Here is a 14,275-nt window from a genome sequence, read left to right as displayed (position 1 = left end):
GGCAGTGGTACCTACTCGCGCGGACTCACAACAGGTCCTACCACCAGTAATTACGCAAATTATAATTTTGCAGGTTTCACTTTTATTACACGATGTTATTCCTTCACCGTGGAAGTCAATCGTGAACATTTGTTGAGTACGTATTTCATTACAAAAATTGGTACCCGCCTGCGGGATTCGAACACCGGTGCATCGCTTCAACACGAATGCACCGGACGTCTTATCTTTTAGGCCACGACGACTTTATAACTTGTCACTTCGTTGTCAACAAAAGAAGCCAAATATTGATAACATTAAATTGAAATTTATTCAAAGAGCCTTTTTTATATATTCTTACTGCCTTATTTCTCAAAAATGTTGACTAGTCTCTTATAAGGCAAGATAATTAATTAATATAGCCTCTCTGAACTAAACATTTAGCGGATGAGCCGTAGCTGAGGGGTCAAAAAGCTGAGATTTCGCGACTTCGCAATTTCGTGACCAGGCGATTATCACGACGCGACGCATCGCCTTATCGAAGTATCGTTCCGACGCTGATTTCATGTGTTTCAAACCCGATCCGCTGTGCTGGCTGATATTTGACTCGAGTTGGATCCAGTCTCTATTATCGCCCGGCCAATTTGAATATTTCTTGAGGATTCCATCGAAATTAATCCAAGCCCACTGAATTTCACGCTGTATCTCCTCAGTGAATCGCAATTCCGATCCGGTGATGGATTCAGCAAAGCACTGCCCTGGCTGGGACTAGTGTTCTCTCAGGTTTGAGCCCGTGAGCTATATATACAATTTCCGACTATAAAAAAGACATTTGGACCGTCTGTCTACTGAGCCATTTCATCCGCTCAGTGGAAGACCTTCCCAACACGCCTTTAACTTGCTAGGTTAAACACTCTTTTCTTTATAGTTTTATGTATGAAATAAACTTTAATTTCCATCATTTCAACATTATTTTTATTATAAAATAAACTCTGAAACATTCCACACTTAATGACCACTTAAGACCAGTGAAGTTTTAAAGAGAGTCGGTCCGCAAAACGTTTGAGCCATGAGACAAAGGCTGTTGTTATATATCCAAGCAGGCGAAATTGTAGGCGAAAACCTAGTTTAATTTAAGAGGGTATTTCTTTTCAACATCCAAAACGCGCGTGAGTTCAATGACTCGGTCTGCTTCATACGGGTTTGATTTTTTAACCTGAAACAAATAATAAATAAGTAATAGTAATAGATCACTCAACCTATATCTTATTGCATTTTGACCCCTGAGTGCTGTACGCTTTACATTGCTCGTCGAATTTCGAAATGTAGAATGGTCAATTGGTCACAATTTTTTCTTGTTTTATGTAACTTCTTCTATAAGACGATCCCTCTTCCGCGATTTATCACCACCGAAGTGTTTCGGGTCCCACTCGGATACCAGTTCGAAGACCCGCAAGGTAGATTCGTAAAGATGCCTTGTAATTGCTCTGGGTGCGCCTTGCAGAAAAGCAAGATCGATATAAAAAGATAGTTGGGCTCCGAATAGCCCACTGACTGAAAATCCCGGCGGTTCTGGCGCCAATCTTTCCTAATTCGCGGTCCAGAGTGGCGGGATATTCCCCACCATTTTTTTTATTGCTTTGATGGGTGGACGAGCTCACAGCCCACCTGGTGTTAAGTTGTTACTGGAGCCCATAGACATCTACAACGTAAATACGCCACCCACCTTGATATGTAAGTTCTAAGGTCTCAAGTATAGTTACAACGGCTGCCCCACCCTTCAAACCGAAACGCATTACTGCTTCACGGCAGAAATAGGCAGGGTGGTGGTACCTACCCGCGCGGACTCACAAAAGGACCTAAAGCCAGTAAAAACCTAACTTAAGTAACCTAGCCCCCAGTCCACCTCCATTTTGTCGTAACCAAAAAAAATCTAAACATACTTACGGTAACAACGTTGTTTTTGGTGGAGGAATCCTCAAACAAACTCTTGAATATTCTTTCGATCACAAAGTAAATGATTTCCACGAAGCTTATAAAGCTGGCGCCCAAGAAAAGACCGGTGGCGCCGCCTAGTGACACTACAATCAAATGTTGAGCCATTATGAAGAAGCCGACAGTTAATTCCTCTCCATGGCGAAACTTTGTCCCGCATTGATAGTAAAAGCGCTTATGAATAAACCCTTTTGGGTACAGAAAACTGGGATATCACTGGTGGTACGGCATCTTGTGAGTCCGCGCAGGTAGGTACCACCACCCTGCCTGTTTCTGCCGTGAAGCAGTAATGCGTTTCGGTTCGAAGGGTGGGGCAGCCGTTGTACTGTAAAAACGGAGACTTAGGTCTCGTGTCTGAAAGTGTCTGACGGCATTTAATTTGTCTATGCGCTCCGGTAACCATTTAATACCTGGTGGGTCTTGAACCCGTCCACACATCCAAGCTATAATGTATTTGTGGTATCGGCATAGGTGGTACTGGCATGTGGTCACCGCCCTTGATTTCGCCGTCTATGATGCCTTCCGGATAGCCGAAAACAGAATGAGACGGCGTAACATCGTGAGGGTGTAAGTCTTGGATGAAGGTGGTCGTGATCCTCAGATTTGAGGAGCACGATTGGAGCATGAGGATGTGGTAAGTTTTTCCAAGTTTTGTCTCACTGTTAAGGCAAGATGTTGGACTGGATCTGCCTTGGTCTATTCATCTGTTTCTACAACTATTCAATCTATATACAAGTAACCCAGATTTATATTTTCAAAGAAACATTGTGTTACCTTCGCGCTCTTCCAATGTGTAGACTTATAGTTAATAGCATCATAGATACAATTTAATTATATAAAAAAAAAGAATAAACAAAGCATAGATTATAAAAAGTAGCCATTTTGGAATGAAAGTCCGTAACTAGGTATATCGAGGAGTGAAAGGTAGAATGATTTAAGTGACATTTTTGCAACTTCACAGGAGAGCCATTTAAAGTTAAAAAGGACAATGCCCAAAAGTGGGCAAACATTCTCGCTCACGACTCGGTCGTGCGCGGACGTGCTTTCCGATCCGTGGCCCGCTTGCGAGCTGCGTCTCTGAACTCACAGTTGTACTCGACAGTGTAGTGACCGTGAATACATCGTGCTTACAATTCGGTAGTGCGGACGTGCCGATCCGTTGGTCGCTTGCGATTTGCGTCTCGGAGTCCATTTTTGTGCGCTAAAGTATTGTAACCGCGAACCCACCTTTTACCAACTGTCTTTTTCAAGAAAAAACCAATCGCTACGATCAGGCTTCCTGTGCAACTCACAGGCTAGCGATTTCCTAACCCTTCCCAAAACAACAGTCTTTTTCAAGACTAGACCCCCGCTCGCGATTCTGCCTGCTGTAGCACTATACAGCCCGAGCGGGTTCCTTTCCTTTTCCCCGCCGATTGCCGTTTTCACGGCATAGGCATTCCCCCCCCTGCTCCTTGCTGTCCTGCAGCACAGGGGGGTTACAAATCCTATCCGGGGCCTCGCCTTTCGGCGAGTTCAACAAAAGTCCCGGGGCCGCCCCCCCCGGGCAAGAAGACCGAAGCATGGAAGAACTCAGTGAAAGTGTTGTCAGTGACAGTGATTTTGTCGGGTTCCTCCGGGAAAGGTACCCGACAATTAGGGCCGAGTATGTTAGATATAGGGCCTCTCGTGGCAATCCCTCCCCCCCCGCGTCCGTCGCCGCGTTTCTCAACCATGCCTCGGAGGCACGCCGCGCGCCCCCCGCCGCCGCGTTAAGTTCGAGCGCACGTTCCGACGATGCGGCTCACATAGCGCCTAACGCTACCCCCACCCCCGCGCCCGCGTCGTTTACGTCATCGCACGCTTCGTCCGTCGCGACCTCGATCGTTTCGAGTTCAGGCTCCGATACCGAATCGGAGATGGATTTCGAATCCGCGTCAAGCCCTCAGCCTGGAACCTCGGATGGGTTCCAAACCGTAATGCGCGGTAAAAAGCGTTCTCGCGCCGTGGAGTCCCGGAGCTCCACGACAAAGCAAACTAAATCCGCGACCGCCTCCCGCCCGCAGGTAGTCGTGACACCGGAGTCGGACTCCGCTCGCCGCGTAACCCCGCCGCCGCGTCCCAAGCCCGCGCCCGCTCCTAAAGTAGCTGCCCCGCCCCCGCTGATACTTCAAGAGAAGACAGCGTGAAATCGCGTGTCTCAGGCCCTTCAGGCCAACAAAATTAATTACACCCATGCGCGACGTTACGCGCATGGTTACGATTCAGATAAAGGTCGCAACGCCGGGCGACCATAGGGCCCTCTCTTCATACCTCCGAAAGGAGAACATAGGTTTCCACACCTATGCTCTTCAGGAGGACCGCGAGCTCCGCGTAGTGATACGCGGAGTCCCTAAGGAGTTAGACATCGATTACATAAAGGAGGATCTGACCGCTCAGTCCCTCCCGTTAGTTAGCGTGCACCGGATGCACAGTGGGCGGGGCAAGCAGCCCTACAACATGATCCTGGTAGCTCTAGAACCCACCCCGGAGGCCAAAAAGAAGATCGCATGTCTCACGACAATTTGCGGCCTATCCGGGATCTCGATCGAAGCCCCCCATAAGCGTGGCACTCCCGGGCAGTGCTACAGGTGCCAACTCTATGGCCACTCGGCGCGTAATTGCCACGCGCGCCCCCGCTGCGTGAAATGCCTCGGCGATCACGCTACGTTAGATTGCGTTAGAGATAGGGAAACCGCGACCGAACCTCCCAGCTGTGTCCTATGCCTTAAGCAAGGGCACCCCGCGAACTACCGTGGATGTCCCAGGGCTCCGCGAAAACGCCCAACCCACCCAGCTCCGCGAACCGTCGGCCCAAAGACTTCGGCACCTTCAGTGCCGAAACCCGCCTTCGTGCCGGCTGCAGTTCCCACGGTCTCGGCGTGGAAAAAGCCGCTGCCGTATACGAAGGCGGGAACGGAAACCGCACCCCCGCCCCGCTCGTGACACGCCCCGCGCCCCAGCCCCTGCTCGCACCTCGCCCCGCGCCCGCGTTCCGTCCCCCGCAACCCTCTGCCGTCAACGACTTCGCGCTCGTGCGTGACTTCGTCACCGCGGTCAACTTCGACCGTCTGCGATCGTTCGCAGACGCGATACGTAGGTCGGTAACCCCCGAACAGCGGCTCGCGGCCGCTTTCGATCACATGGACGTCTACGAGTCCGTGTCGCGTACGTTATAAAAATCTTTACCGTAACCAATGGCGCAAAAAGGTAGAGAAAAACCGTATTTCCTTACGTTAGCATTCTATAATGCTAACGGACTCGCGCGGCAACGCGATCAAATTTTTGAATTCCTCCGCGATAATCTTGTAGATATTCTATTAGTGCAGGAAACCTGTCTGAAGCCCTCGCGTCGCGACCCGAAAGTCGCGAATTACGTCATGGTTAGGAATGACAGACTCACCGCCTCCAAAGGCGGGACTGCCATTTACTATAGGCGGGCCCTGCACGTTGTCCCTCTCGATACTCCCTCGCTCTCACATATCGAGGCGTCAGTGTGCCGTATCTCGCTGACGGGACACCAGCCGATCGTCATCGCATCCGTTTATCTCCCCCCGGACAAGCCCCTCCTAAGCAGTGACATCGAGTCACTGTTCGGCATGGGAGACTCCGTCATCCTGGCAGGCGATTTAAATTGCCACCACACTAGGTGGAACTGCCATCGTACAAACGTTAACGGTAGGCGTCTCGACGCGTTTATAGACGACCTCACCTTTGAAATAGTCGGTCCCCCAACTCCAACATGTTATCCGTATAACATCGCGCTCCGTCCGAGCACTATAGACCTGGCATTACTTAGGAACGTAACTCTGCGCTTGCGTTCCATCGAAGCAATGTCAGAGCTCGACTCAGACCACCGACCTGTCGTTATGCAGCTCGGTCGCCCTCACAACCCAGTCACTGTTACGAGGACCATGGTGGATTGGAATAAGCTGGGCACGTGCCTAGCCGACGCCGCTCCGCCAATCCTCCCTTACGGCCCGGATTCGAATCCATCCCCCGAGGACACCGTCGAATCCATAAATATCATTACCGATCACATCTCTTCCGCGATCATTAGATCTTCTAAAGAAGTCGATGTGGAGGACAGCTTCCACCGCATCAGACTGTCCCCCGATCTTAGGAATCTCTTAAGAGTTAGGAACGCGGCAATCCGGGCCTACGATCGTCTTCCCACGCATTCAAACCGGATTCAGATGCGTCGTCTACAACGCGAAGTCCACTCCCGCTTAAGCGACGCGCGTAACGATAATTGGCATAGTTATTTAGAACAACTCGCGCCCTCCCACCAAGCATACTGGCGACTAGCTAGGACTCTCAAATCCGAAACTACCGCTACTATGCCTCCCCTCTTACGCCCTTCAGGCCAACCACCGGCATTCGATGACGATGACAAGGCTGAGCTGCTGGCCGATGCACTGCAAGAGCAGTGCACCACCAGCACTCAACACGCGGACCCCGAACACACCGAGTTAGTCGACAGGGAGGTCGAGCGCAGAGCTTCCCTGCCGCCCTCGGACGCGTTACCCCCCATTACCACTGACGAAGTTAGAGACGCGATCCACAACCTCCAACCTAGGAAGGCACCAGGCTCCGACGGCATCCACAACCGCGCGCTAAAATTTTTGCCAGTCCAACTGATAGCAATGTTGGCTACAATTTTAAATGCCGCTATGACGCACTGCATCTTTCCCGCGGTGTGGAAAGAAGCGGACGTTATCGGTATACATAAGCCGGGCAAACCGAGAAACGAAACTTCTAGTTACCGTCCGATTAGTCTCCTCTCGACGATAGGAAAAATTTACGAACGTCTCCTTAGGAAACGCCTCTGGGATTTTGTTACCGCGAACAAAATTCTCATAGACGAACAGTTCGGATTCCGCTCAAAACACTCGTGCGTACAACAAGTGCACCGCCTCACGGAGCACATTCTGATAGGACTAAATAGGCGTAAACAAATCCCGACCGGCGCCCTCTTCTTCGACATCGCGAAGGCGTTCGACAAAGTTTGGCACAACGGTTTAATTTACAAACTGTACAACATGGGAGTGCCAGACAGACTCGTGCTCATCATACGAGACTTCTTGTCGAACCGTTCGTTTCGATATCGAGTAGAGGGAACTCGTTCTCGTCCCCGTCAACTGACTGCCGGAGTCTCGCAAGGCTCCGTGCTCCCCCCGTTATTATTTAGTTTGTATATCAATGATATACCCCGGTCTCCGGAGACCCATCTAGCGCTCTTCGCCGATGACACGGCTATCTACTACTCGTGTAGGAAGATGTCGCTGCTTCATCGGCGACTCCAGATCGCAGTAGCCACCATGGGACAGTGGTTCCGGAAGTGGCGAATAGACATCAACCCCACGAAAAGCGCAGCGGTGCTCTTCAAAAGGGGTCGCCCTCCGAACATCACTTCGAGCATCCCACTCCGTAGTAGGCGCGCAAACACCTCCGCCGTTAGTCCCATCACTCTCTTTGGCCAGCCCATACCGTGGGTCTCGAAGGTCAAATATCTAGGCGTCACCCTCGACAGAGGGATGACATTCCGTCCCCATATAAAAACGGTTCGCGACCGCGCCGCGTTTATTCTAGGACGACTCTATCCAATGCTTTGTAGTCGAAGCAAACTGTCCCTCCGCAATAAGGTAACTCTCTACAAAACTTGTATACGCCCCGTCATGACGTATGCAAGCGTAGTGTTCGCTCACTCAGCCCGCACCCACTTGAAATCCCTTCAGGTTATTCAATCACGATTCTGCAGGATAGCCGTCGGAGCGCCATGGTTCCTTAGGAATGTGGATCTCCACGATGACCTGGAGCTCGACTCTCTTAGTAAGTATCTACAGTCGGCATCGCTGCGCCATTTTGAGAAGGCGGCACGACATGAGAACCCTCTCATCGTAGCCGCTGGAAATTACATACCCGACCCAGTAGACCCAATGATAAACCGTCGACGTCGCCCAAAGCACGTCATTACGGATCCTCCTGATCCATTAACGGTGCTTTTAGGCACCACAAGCACCGGTCACCGTCCTCGTCGAACCCGTCGCTTGCGACGAAGGGCTCGACGAGCGAACTAACCCATAGACACAGCCCACTGAGTTTCTCGCCGGATCTTCTCAGTGGGTCGCGTTTCCGATCCGGTGGTAGATTCTGCGAAGCACTGCTCTTGCTAGGGTCAGTGTTAGCAACTCTCCGGTTGAGCCCCGCGAGCTCACCTACTAACGTTAGGGCGAAGCTGAAATAGCCTCTCAAGGCTATCAGCATAGGTAGGAAAAAAAAAAAAAAGTGGGCAAACTTTATGTCAAAACTATTTGTATTTGAAAAACTATGCCTTATTTTTTTACGTTGTTTAGTTTATGTATCAACATTTCTTTCGCCCTGGCATTGTTTTACAAAAAAATAAATTACTTATTTGATAACATCCCAAAACTTAGTGCCATAGTTTTTAAATTCGCCAATAGGCAAAGGGCTTAACCCATACAGCCTTATAGTAAATATATGCCTTATAGTATAAGCCTTATAGTATATGCTGCCAAACGAAAGAGTTGTCTGTGACTTGAACAACAAATTAAAAAAAAATAACTAATGGTTATTCACAGACTTTTTAGTTTATTTTTGTTCAATCCAATATTTATATATTGTAATAATAATTATTACTTAAAACCATGACTTATTTCATTTAATATTTTTAGATATTAATGATTCCATTAGTAAAAATCTCAATTTTTTTTTTTTTTTTTCCGGCCTTGGGCCGAACCTCCTACGATGTCCGCGCGCCCCCTGTGAGACTCAACGATCTGCAGGTGTTGAGAGCAGATCGCGGGCCCAAGAATTTTAGGGCCCACCCACTAAACGACTCCCCTGCACTCTTACACCCGACGTCCAATCTCCGTCCGGGGTCAGAACCCGTTCAGAGTAGGTCCCGCGGTCAACACTACAACCAGACACGCGGCGCCACCCCGAGGACGCCCGACCGACGGGTCGTCGAGGCGATAGTCGACGACCAACGACGTCGGTCTCCGCGGTACGGCGGCCCTACAGGGCCGCCCGGGCGGTGCCGCAGGTGTTCCGGGATACCCCGCTGGGCCAGAACCAGCCTGCCGGGTCGGAACGCGATACACCGCCGACCGGGTTGCTCTTCAACAGTATGTTCGGCGACGACAGCGACGACGAAAATGCGGACCGCATCGCAGTCCGCAGCCGCCGACGCGCCGTCCCGTCCTCCTGGTGCCAGCGCGCTAGAGTGACGGTAGCGTGCGACCATTACTCTATTCTTATTATATTATATGATCAGAGAGTTTTGACTGCAACCCGAGTGAAGCGTCACTTGAAGTTTTATTTTAAAGTATTTTTAATAGTTTATTGTGATGTATAATATATACATTGGGCTTTGTTTTGTATATTAAACGTCAATAATCGTTGTTCACGATTATTGAGGCATTGGAATAAAACTGTGGCTAACATCTGTTTTTTTTTCAAGATAAAAGTTCTGCGGAAACTCATGCTCACTCAATGAGCTATTCATCGAGTTGACGTCAAAACTCCCAAGAAGCAATAAAAAGAGATACACCGGCTTTTTATTGACATAAAAAAATATAACTACGACAGACTAGGCTGTATAGGCTACGCTCTTTGCCTGCTTATTGGCGAATTTAAAAACAACAACAACAATATCGTTGTCGGCTTCCGGATTTTCATTTCATTTTATTATTATTATGAGGTTATAATAATAATAAAATGTACATAAGGACTTATTTCTAGCAACATTAACCACAATTAACTTATTTAATACTGTAAATAATGATGAAAGCGATTATTGATTTCGAAAAAAACAATTAACAACTTAATGTTAGCTGCAGAAAAAAACAGATTTCTCTTAAACCTGGGTGAGAATATAAAAATCGTTTTCTGAATATGAAACGATATTTCTTTGTCTATCAAAATAAGTTAAAACCATCATGACGCGACAACTTTTTTTAGGGGCCCAAACGCCCATAGAAAATAGGCATTGTTCTTTGTAAAAATATCATAGTTACCAAAAAAAACTTCTTCAGCTTTTTCAATTGAGTAAACTTAATTGAAATTCAATTGAAAGTATCGAACTGTTGATGCTGATACCAAATAAAACGCACCTTTAATTAGATAGATAAATGTCGCGTATTAAGAGAAGTGTCACCTAAACCAAATAACTATTCACCTCTCGATATGATGAGCAAATCTTATAATTCTCACTTAAAAAACATATTTTAAAAACATTTTTCTAAGTGCTCTGCAGTACCTTTTCCAACATTACGTTCTGCATTATCCTTCATCAACAAAAACTTGTTTTTTTTTTATTGCCCTTATAGGCAGATGAGCATGCGGTCTACCTGAGGGTGAGGGGTTACCGTCGCCCATGGACTTCAGCAATGCCAGGGGCAAGGCCGAGCCGCTGCCTACCGCTTAATACTCTCCACGAGCCTCGTTTGAAGAAGAACATGTCATAGTGTTCGGGAAACACCGTGGAGGGGAGCTCATTCCAAAGCCGGATGGTACGTGGTAAAAAAGATCTCTGGAAACGCACTGTGGACGAACACAGCTGCGGTTCTAGATAATATGGACGAACTCTGCTCCGATGGCGGGAGGTGCGAGGTGTGAGCGAGATTGCAAGAAGTGAGGGAGATTTAATAAAATTGTGTTTTTTTTTGGCGATATTTTAATGGAAATTACAGAAGCACATATTAAATTGAGAAATTTGGTAAGGCTTAGACGTCAAAGGGAAGATCTTCCACCGAGCGGGTGATATTGCTCGGTAGACCGACGGTCCAAATGATGTTGTTTTTTTTAGCCTACCTAAGCTGATAGCCTTCAGAGGCTATATCAGCGGAATCTTAACTAGTAGGTGAGTTCACTGGGCTCAAACCTGACGACGTTGCTAACACGAACCCTAGCAAGAGCTGTGCTTCGCAGAATCTATCACCGGATTGGAAACGCGACCCACTGAGGAGATCCGGCGAGAAACTCAGTGGGCTGTGTCTGAGGGTTAATTTACTCGTCGAGCCCTTCGGCGCAAGCGACGGGTTCGACGAGAACGATGACCGGCTAAATGTTGTTGTTCGGACCTTGTATATATGCGAGCTTATCTTGAAAATGTCGTAAGCGAGATTCAGGCATATGTCAAATATCTTGCGTTGTATGATGGCTACCCTCCACAAGAAAAACAAAAACCTCTCGAAAAGTTTGTTTTGAAACTCACCTACCAGGTCCTGTAAGTAAAAGACAATTTCCCTGTTGTACCGAGTCCTTGGGGCCTGGAGGATGTATCTGATCGAACCTCGGGTGACGAAGGGCCCGTGCTCCCTTGAAAAATCAAAAAGTACAGGACACTTCATCATCATCATCATCATCATCATCAGCCTTTATCTGCCCACTGCTGGACATAGGCCTTCCCCAATGCCTTCCGCCGGAGGACCGCATTATGTGGAATTATGTCCGCACACTTGACAGAAAACAATTCGAAGGAAACTCTAGTAACTGCTCCGCCATACCTTCTGGACTTATTCAGAGATTAGCACTACTTTTAGAGAAGTAATTATGCCGATTTCTCTTACTATTTTGGTCTTATTCAGAGATTAGCACCACTGTTAGAGAAGTAATTATGTCGGTTTCTCTATTTTGGTCTTATTCAGAGATTAGCACCACTGTTAGAGAAGTAAATATGCCGGTTTCTCTTACTATTTTGGTCTTATTCAGAGATTAGCACCACTGTTAAAGAAGTAATTATGCCGATTTCTCTTACTATTTTGGTCTTATTCAGAGATTAGCACCACTGTTAGAGAAGTAATTATGCCGATTTCTCTTACTATTTTGGTCTTATTCAGAGATTAGCACCACTGTTAGAGAAGTAATTATGCCGATTTCTCTTACTATTTTTGTCTTATTCAGAGATTAGCACTACTATTAGAGAAGTAATTATGCCGATTTCTCTTACTATTTTTGTCTTATTCAGAGATTAGCACTACTATTAGAGAAGTAATTATGCCGATTTCTCTTACTATTTTGGTCTTATTCAGAGATTAACACCACTGTTAGAGAAGTAATTATGTCGATTTCTCTATTTTGGTCTTATTCCGAGATTAGCACCACTGTTAGAGAAGTAATTATGCCGATTTCTCTTACTATTTTGGTCTTATTCAGAGATTAGCACCACTGTTAAAGAAGTAATTATGCCGATTTCTCTTACTATTTTGGTCTTATTCAGAGATTAGCACCACTGTTAGAGAAGTAATTATGCCGATTTCTCTTACTATTTTGGTCTTATTCAGACATTAGCACCACTGTTAGAGAAGTAATTATGTCGATTTCTCCTACTATTTTGGTCTTATTCAGAGATTAGCACCACTGTTAGAGAAGTAATTATGCCGATTTCTCTTACTATTTTGGTCTTATTCAGAGATTATCACCACTGTTAGAGAAGTAATTATGTCGGTTTCTCTTACTATTTTGGTCTTATTCAGAGATTAGCACCACTGTTAGAGAAGTAATTATGCCGATTTCTCTTACTATTTTGGTCTTATTCAGAGATTATCACCACTGTTAGAGAAGTAATTATGTCGGTTTCTCTTACTATTTTGGTCTTATTCAGAGATTAGCACCACTGTTAGAGAAGTAATTATGCCGATTTCTCTTACTATTTTGGTCTTATTCAGAGATTAGCACCACTGTTAGAGAAGTAATTATGCCGATTTCTCTTACTATTTTTGTCTTATTCAGAGATTAGCACTACTATTAGAGAAGTAATTATGCCGATTTCTCTTACTATTTTGGTCTTATTCAGACATTAGCACCACTGTTAGAGAAGTAATTATGTCGATTTCTCCTACTATTTTGGTCTTATTCAGAGATTAGCACCACTGTTAGAGAAGTAATTATGCCGATTTCTCTTACTATTTTGGTCTTATTCAGAGATTATCACCACTGTTAGAGAAGTAATTATGTCGGTTTCTCTTACTATTTTGGACTTATTCAGAGATTAGCACCACTGTTAGAGAAGTAATTATATCGGTTTCTCTTACTATTTTGGTCTTATTCAGAGATTAGCACCACTGTTAGAGAAGTAATTATGTCGATTTCTCTTACTATTTTGGTCTTATTCAGAGATTATCACCACTGTTAGAGAAGTAATTATGTCGGTTTCTCTTACTATTTTGGTCTTATTCAGAGATTAGCACCACTGTTAGAGAAGTAATTATGTCGGTTTCTCTTACTATTTTGGTCTTATTCAGAGATTAGCACCACTGTTAGAGAAGTAATTATGCCGATTTCTCTTACTATTTTGGTCTTATTCAGAGATTAGCACCACTGTTAGAGAAGTAATTATGTCGATTTCTCTTACTATTTTGGTCTTATTCAGAGATTAGCACCACTGTTAGAGAAGTAATTATGCCGATTTCTCTTACTATTTTGGTCTTATTCAGAGATTAGCACCACTGTTAGAGAAGTAATTATGCCGGTTTCTCTTACTATTTTGGTCTTATTCAGAGATTAGCACCACTGTTAGAGAAGTAATTATGTCGGTTTCTCTTACTATTTTGGTCTTATTCAGAGATTAGCACCACTGTTAGAGAAGTAATTATGCCGATTTCTCTTACTATTTTGGTCTTATTCAGAGATTAGCACCACTGTTAGAGAAGTAATTATGCCGGTTTCTCTTACTATTTTGGTCTTATTCAGAGATTAGCACCACTGTTAGAGAAGTAATTATGTCGGTTTCTCTTACTATTTTGGTCTTATTCAGAGATTAGCACCACTGTTAGAGAAGTAATTATGTCGGTTTCTCTTACTATTTTGGTCTTATTCAGAGATTAGCACCACTGTTAGAGAAGTAATTATGCCGATTTCTCTTACTATTTTGGTCTTATTCAGAGATTAACACCACTGTTAGAGAAGTAATTATGTCGATTTCTCTATTTTGGTCTTATTCCGAGATTAGCACCACTGTTAGAGAAGTAATTATGCCGATTTCTCTTACTATTTTGGTCTTATTCAGAGATTAGCACCACTGTTAAAGAAGTAATTATGCCGATTTCTCTTACTATTTTGGTCTTATTCAGAGATTAGCACCACTGTTAGAGAAGTAATTATGCCGATTTCTCTTACTATTTTGGTCTTATTCAGACATTAGCACCACTGTTAGAGAAGTAATTATGTCGATTTCTCCTACTATTTTGGTCTTATTCAGAGATTAGCACCACTGTTAGAGAAGTAATTATGCCGATTTCTCTTACTATTTTTGTCTTATTCA

At 45.5% G+C, this 14,275-nt stretch overlaps 1 protein-coding gene across 1 annotated transcript in view; it reads right to left on the bottom strand.

Moving 5' to 3' along the window:
- Positions 1 to 928: 928 nt before the first annotated feature.
- The window catches only part of LOC105842649 (pickpocket protein 28), a 29,558-nt gene continuing 16,211 nt past the window's right edge, over positions 929 to 14,275 (bottom strand). Inside the window, exons 9-11 of the mRNA XM_038019988.2 lie at positions 11,228 to 11,331; positions 1,924 to 2,057; positions 929 to 1,192 (exon numbers count right to left, since the gene is read on the bottom strand). Of these exons, the coding sequence (XP_037875916.1) occupies positions 1,100 to 1,192; positions 1,924 to 2,057; positions 11,228 to 11,331 (331 nt within the window). The 3' untranslated portion in view covers positions 929 to 1,099. The remainder of the gene's footprint in view (positions 1,193 to 1,923; positions 2,058 to 11,227; positions 11,332 to 14,275) is intronic.

This window comes from Bombyx mori, chromosome 24, assembly GCF_030269925.1.
Source record: "Bombyx mori chromosome 24, ASM3026992v2".
Taxonomy (NCBI): Eukaryota; Metazoa; Arthropoda; class Insecta; order Lepidoptera; family Bombycidae; genus Bombyx; species Bombyx mori.
This window is presented reverse-complemented; position numbering and strand designations above follow the sequence as displayed.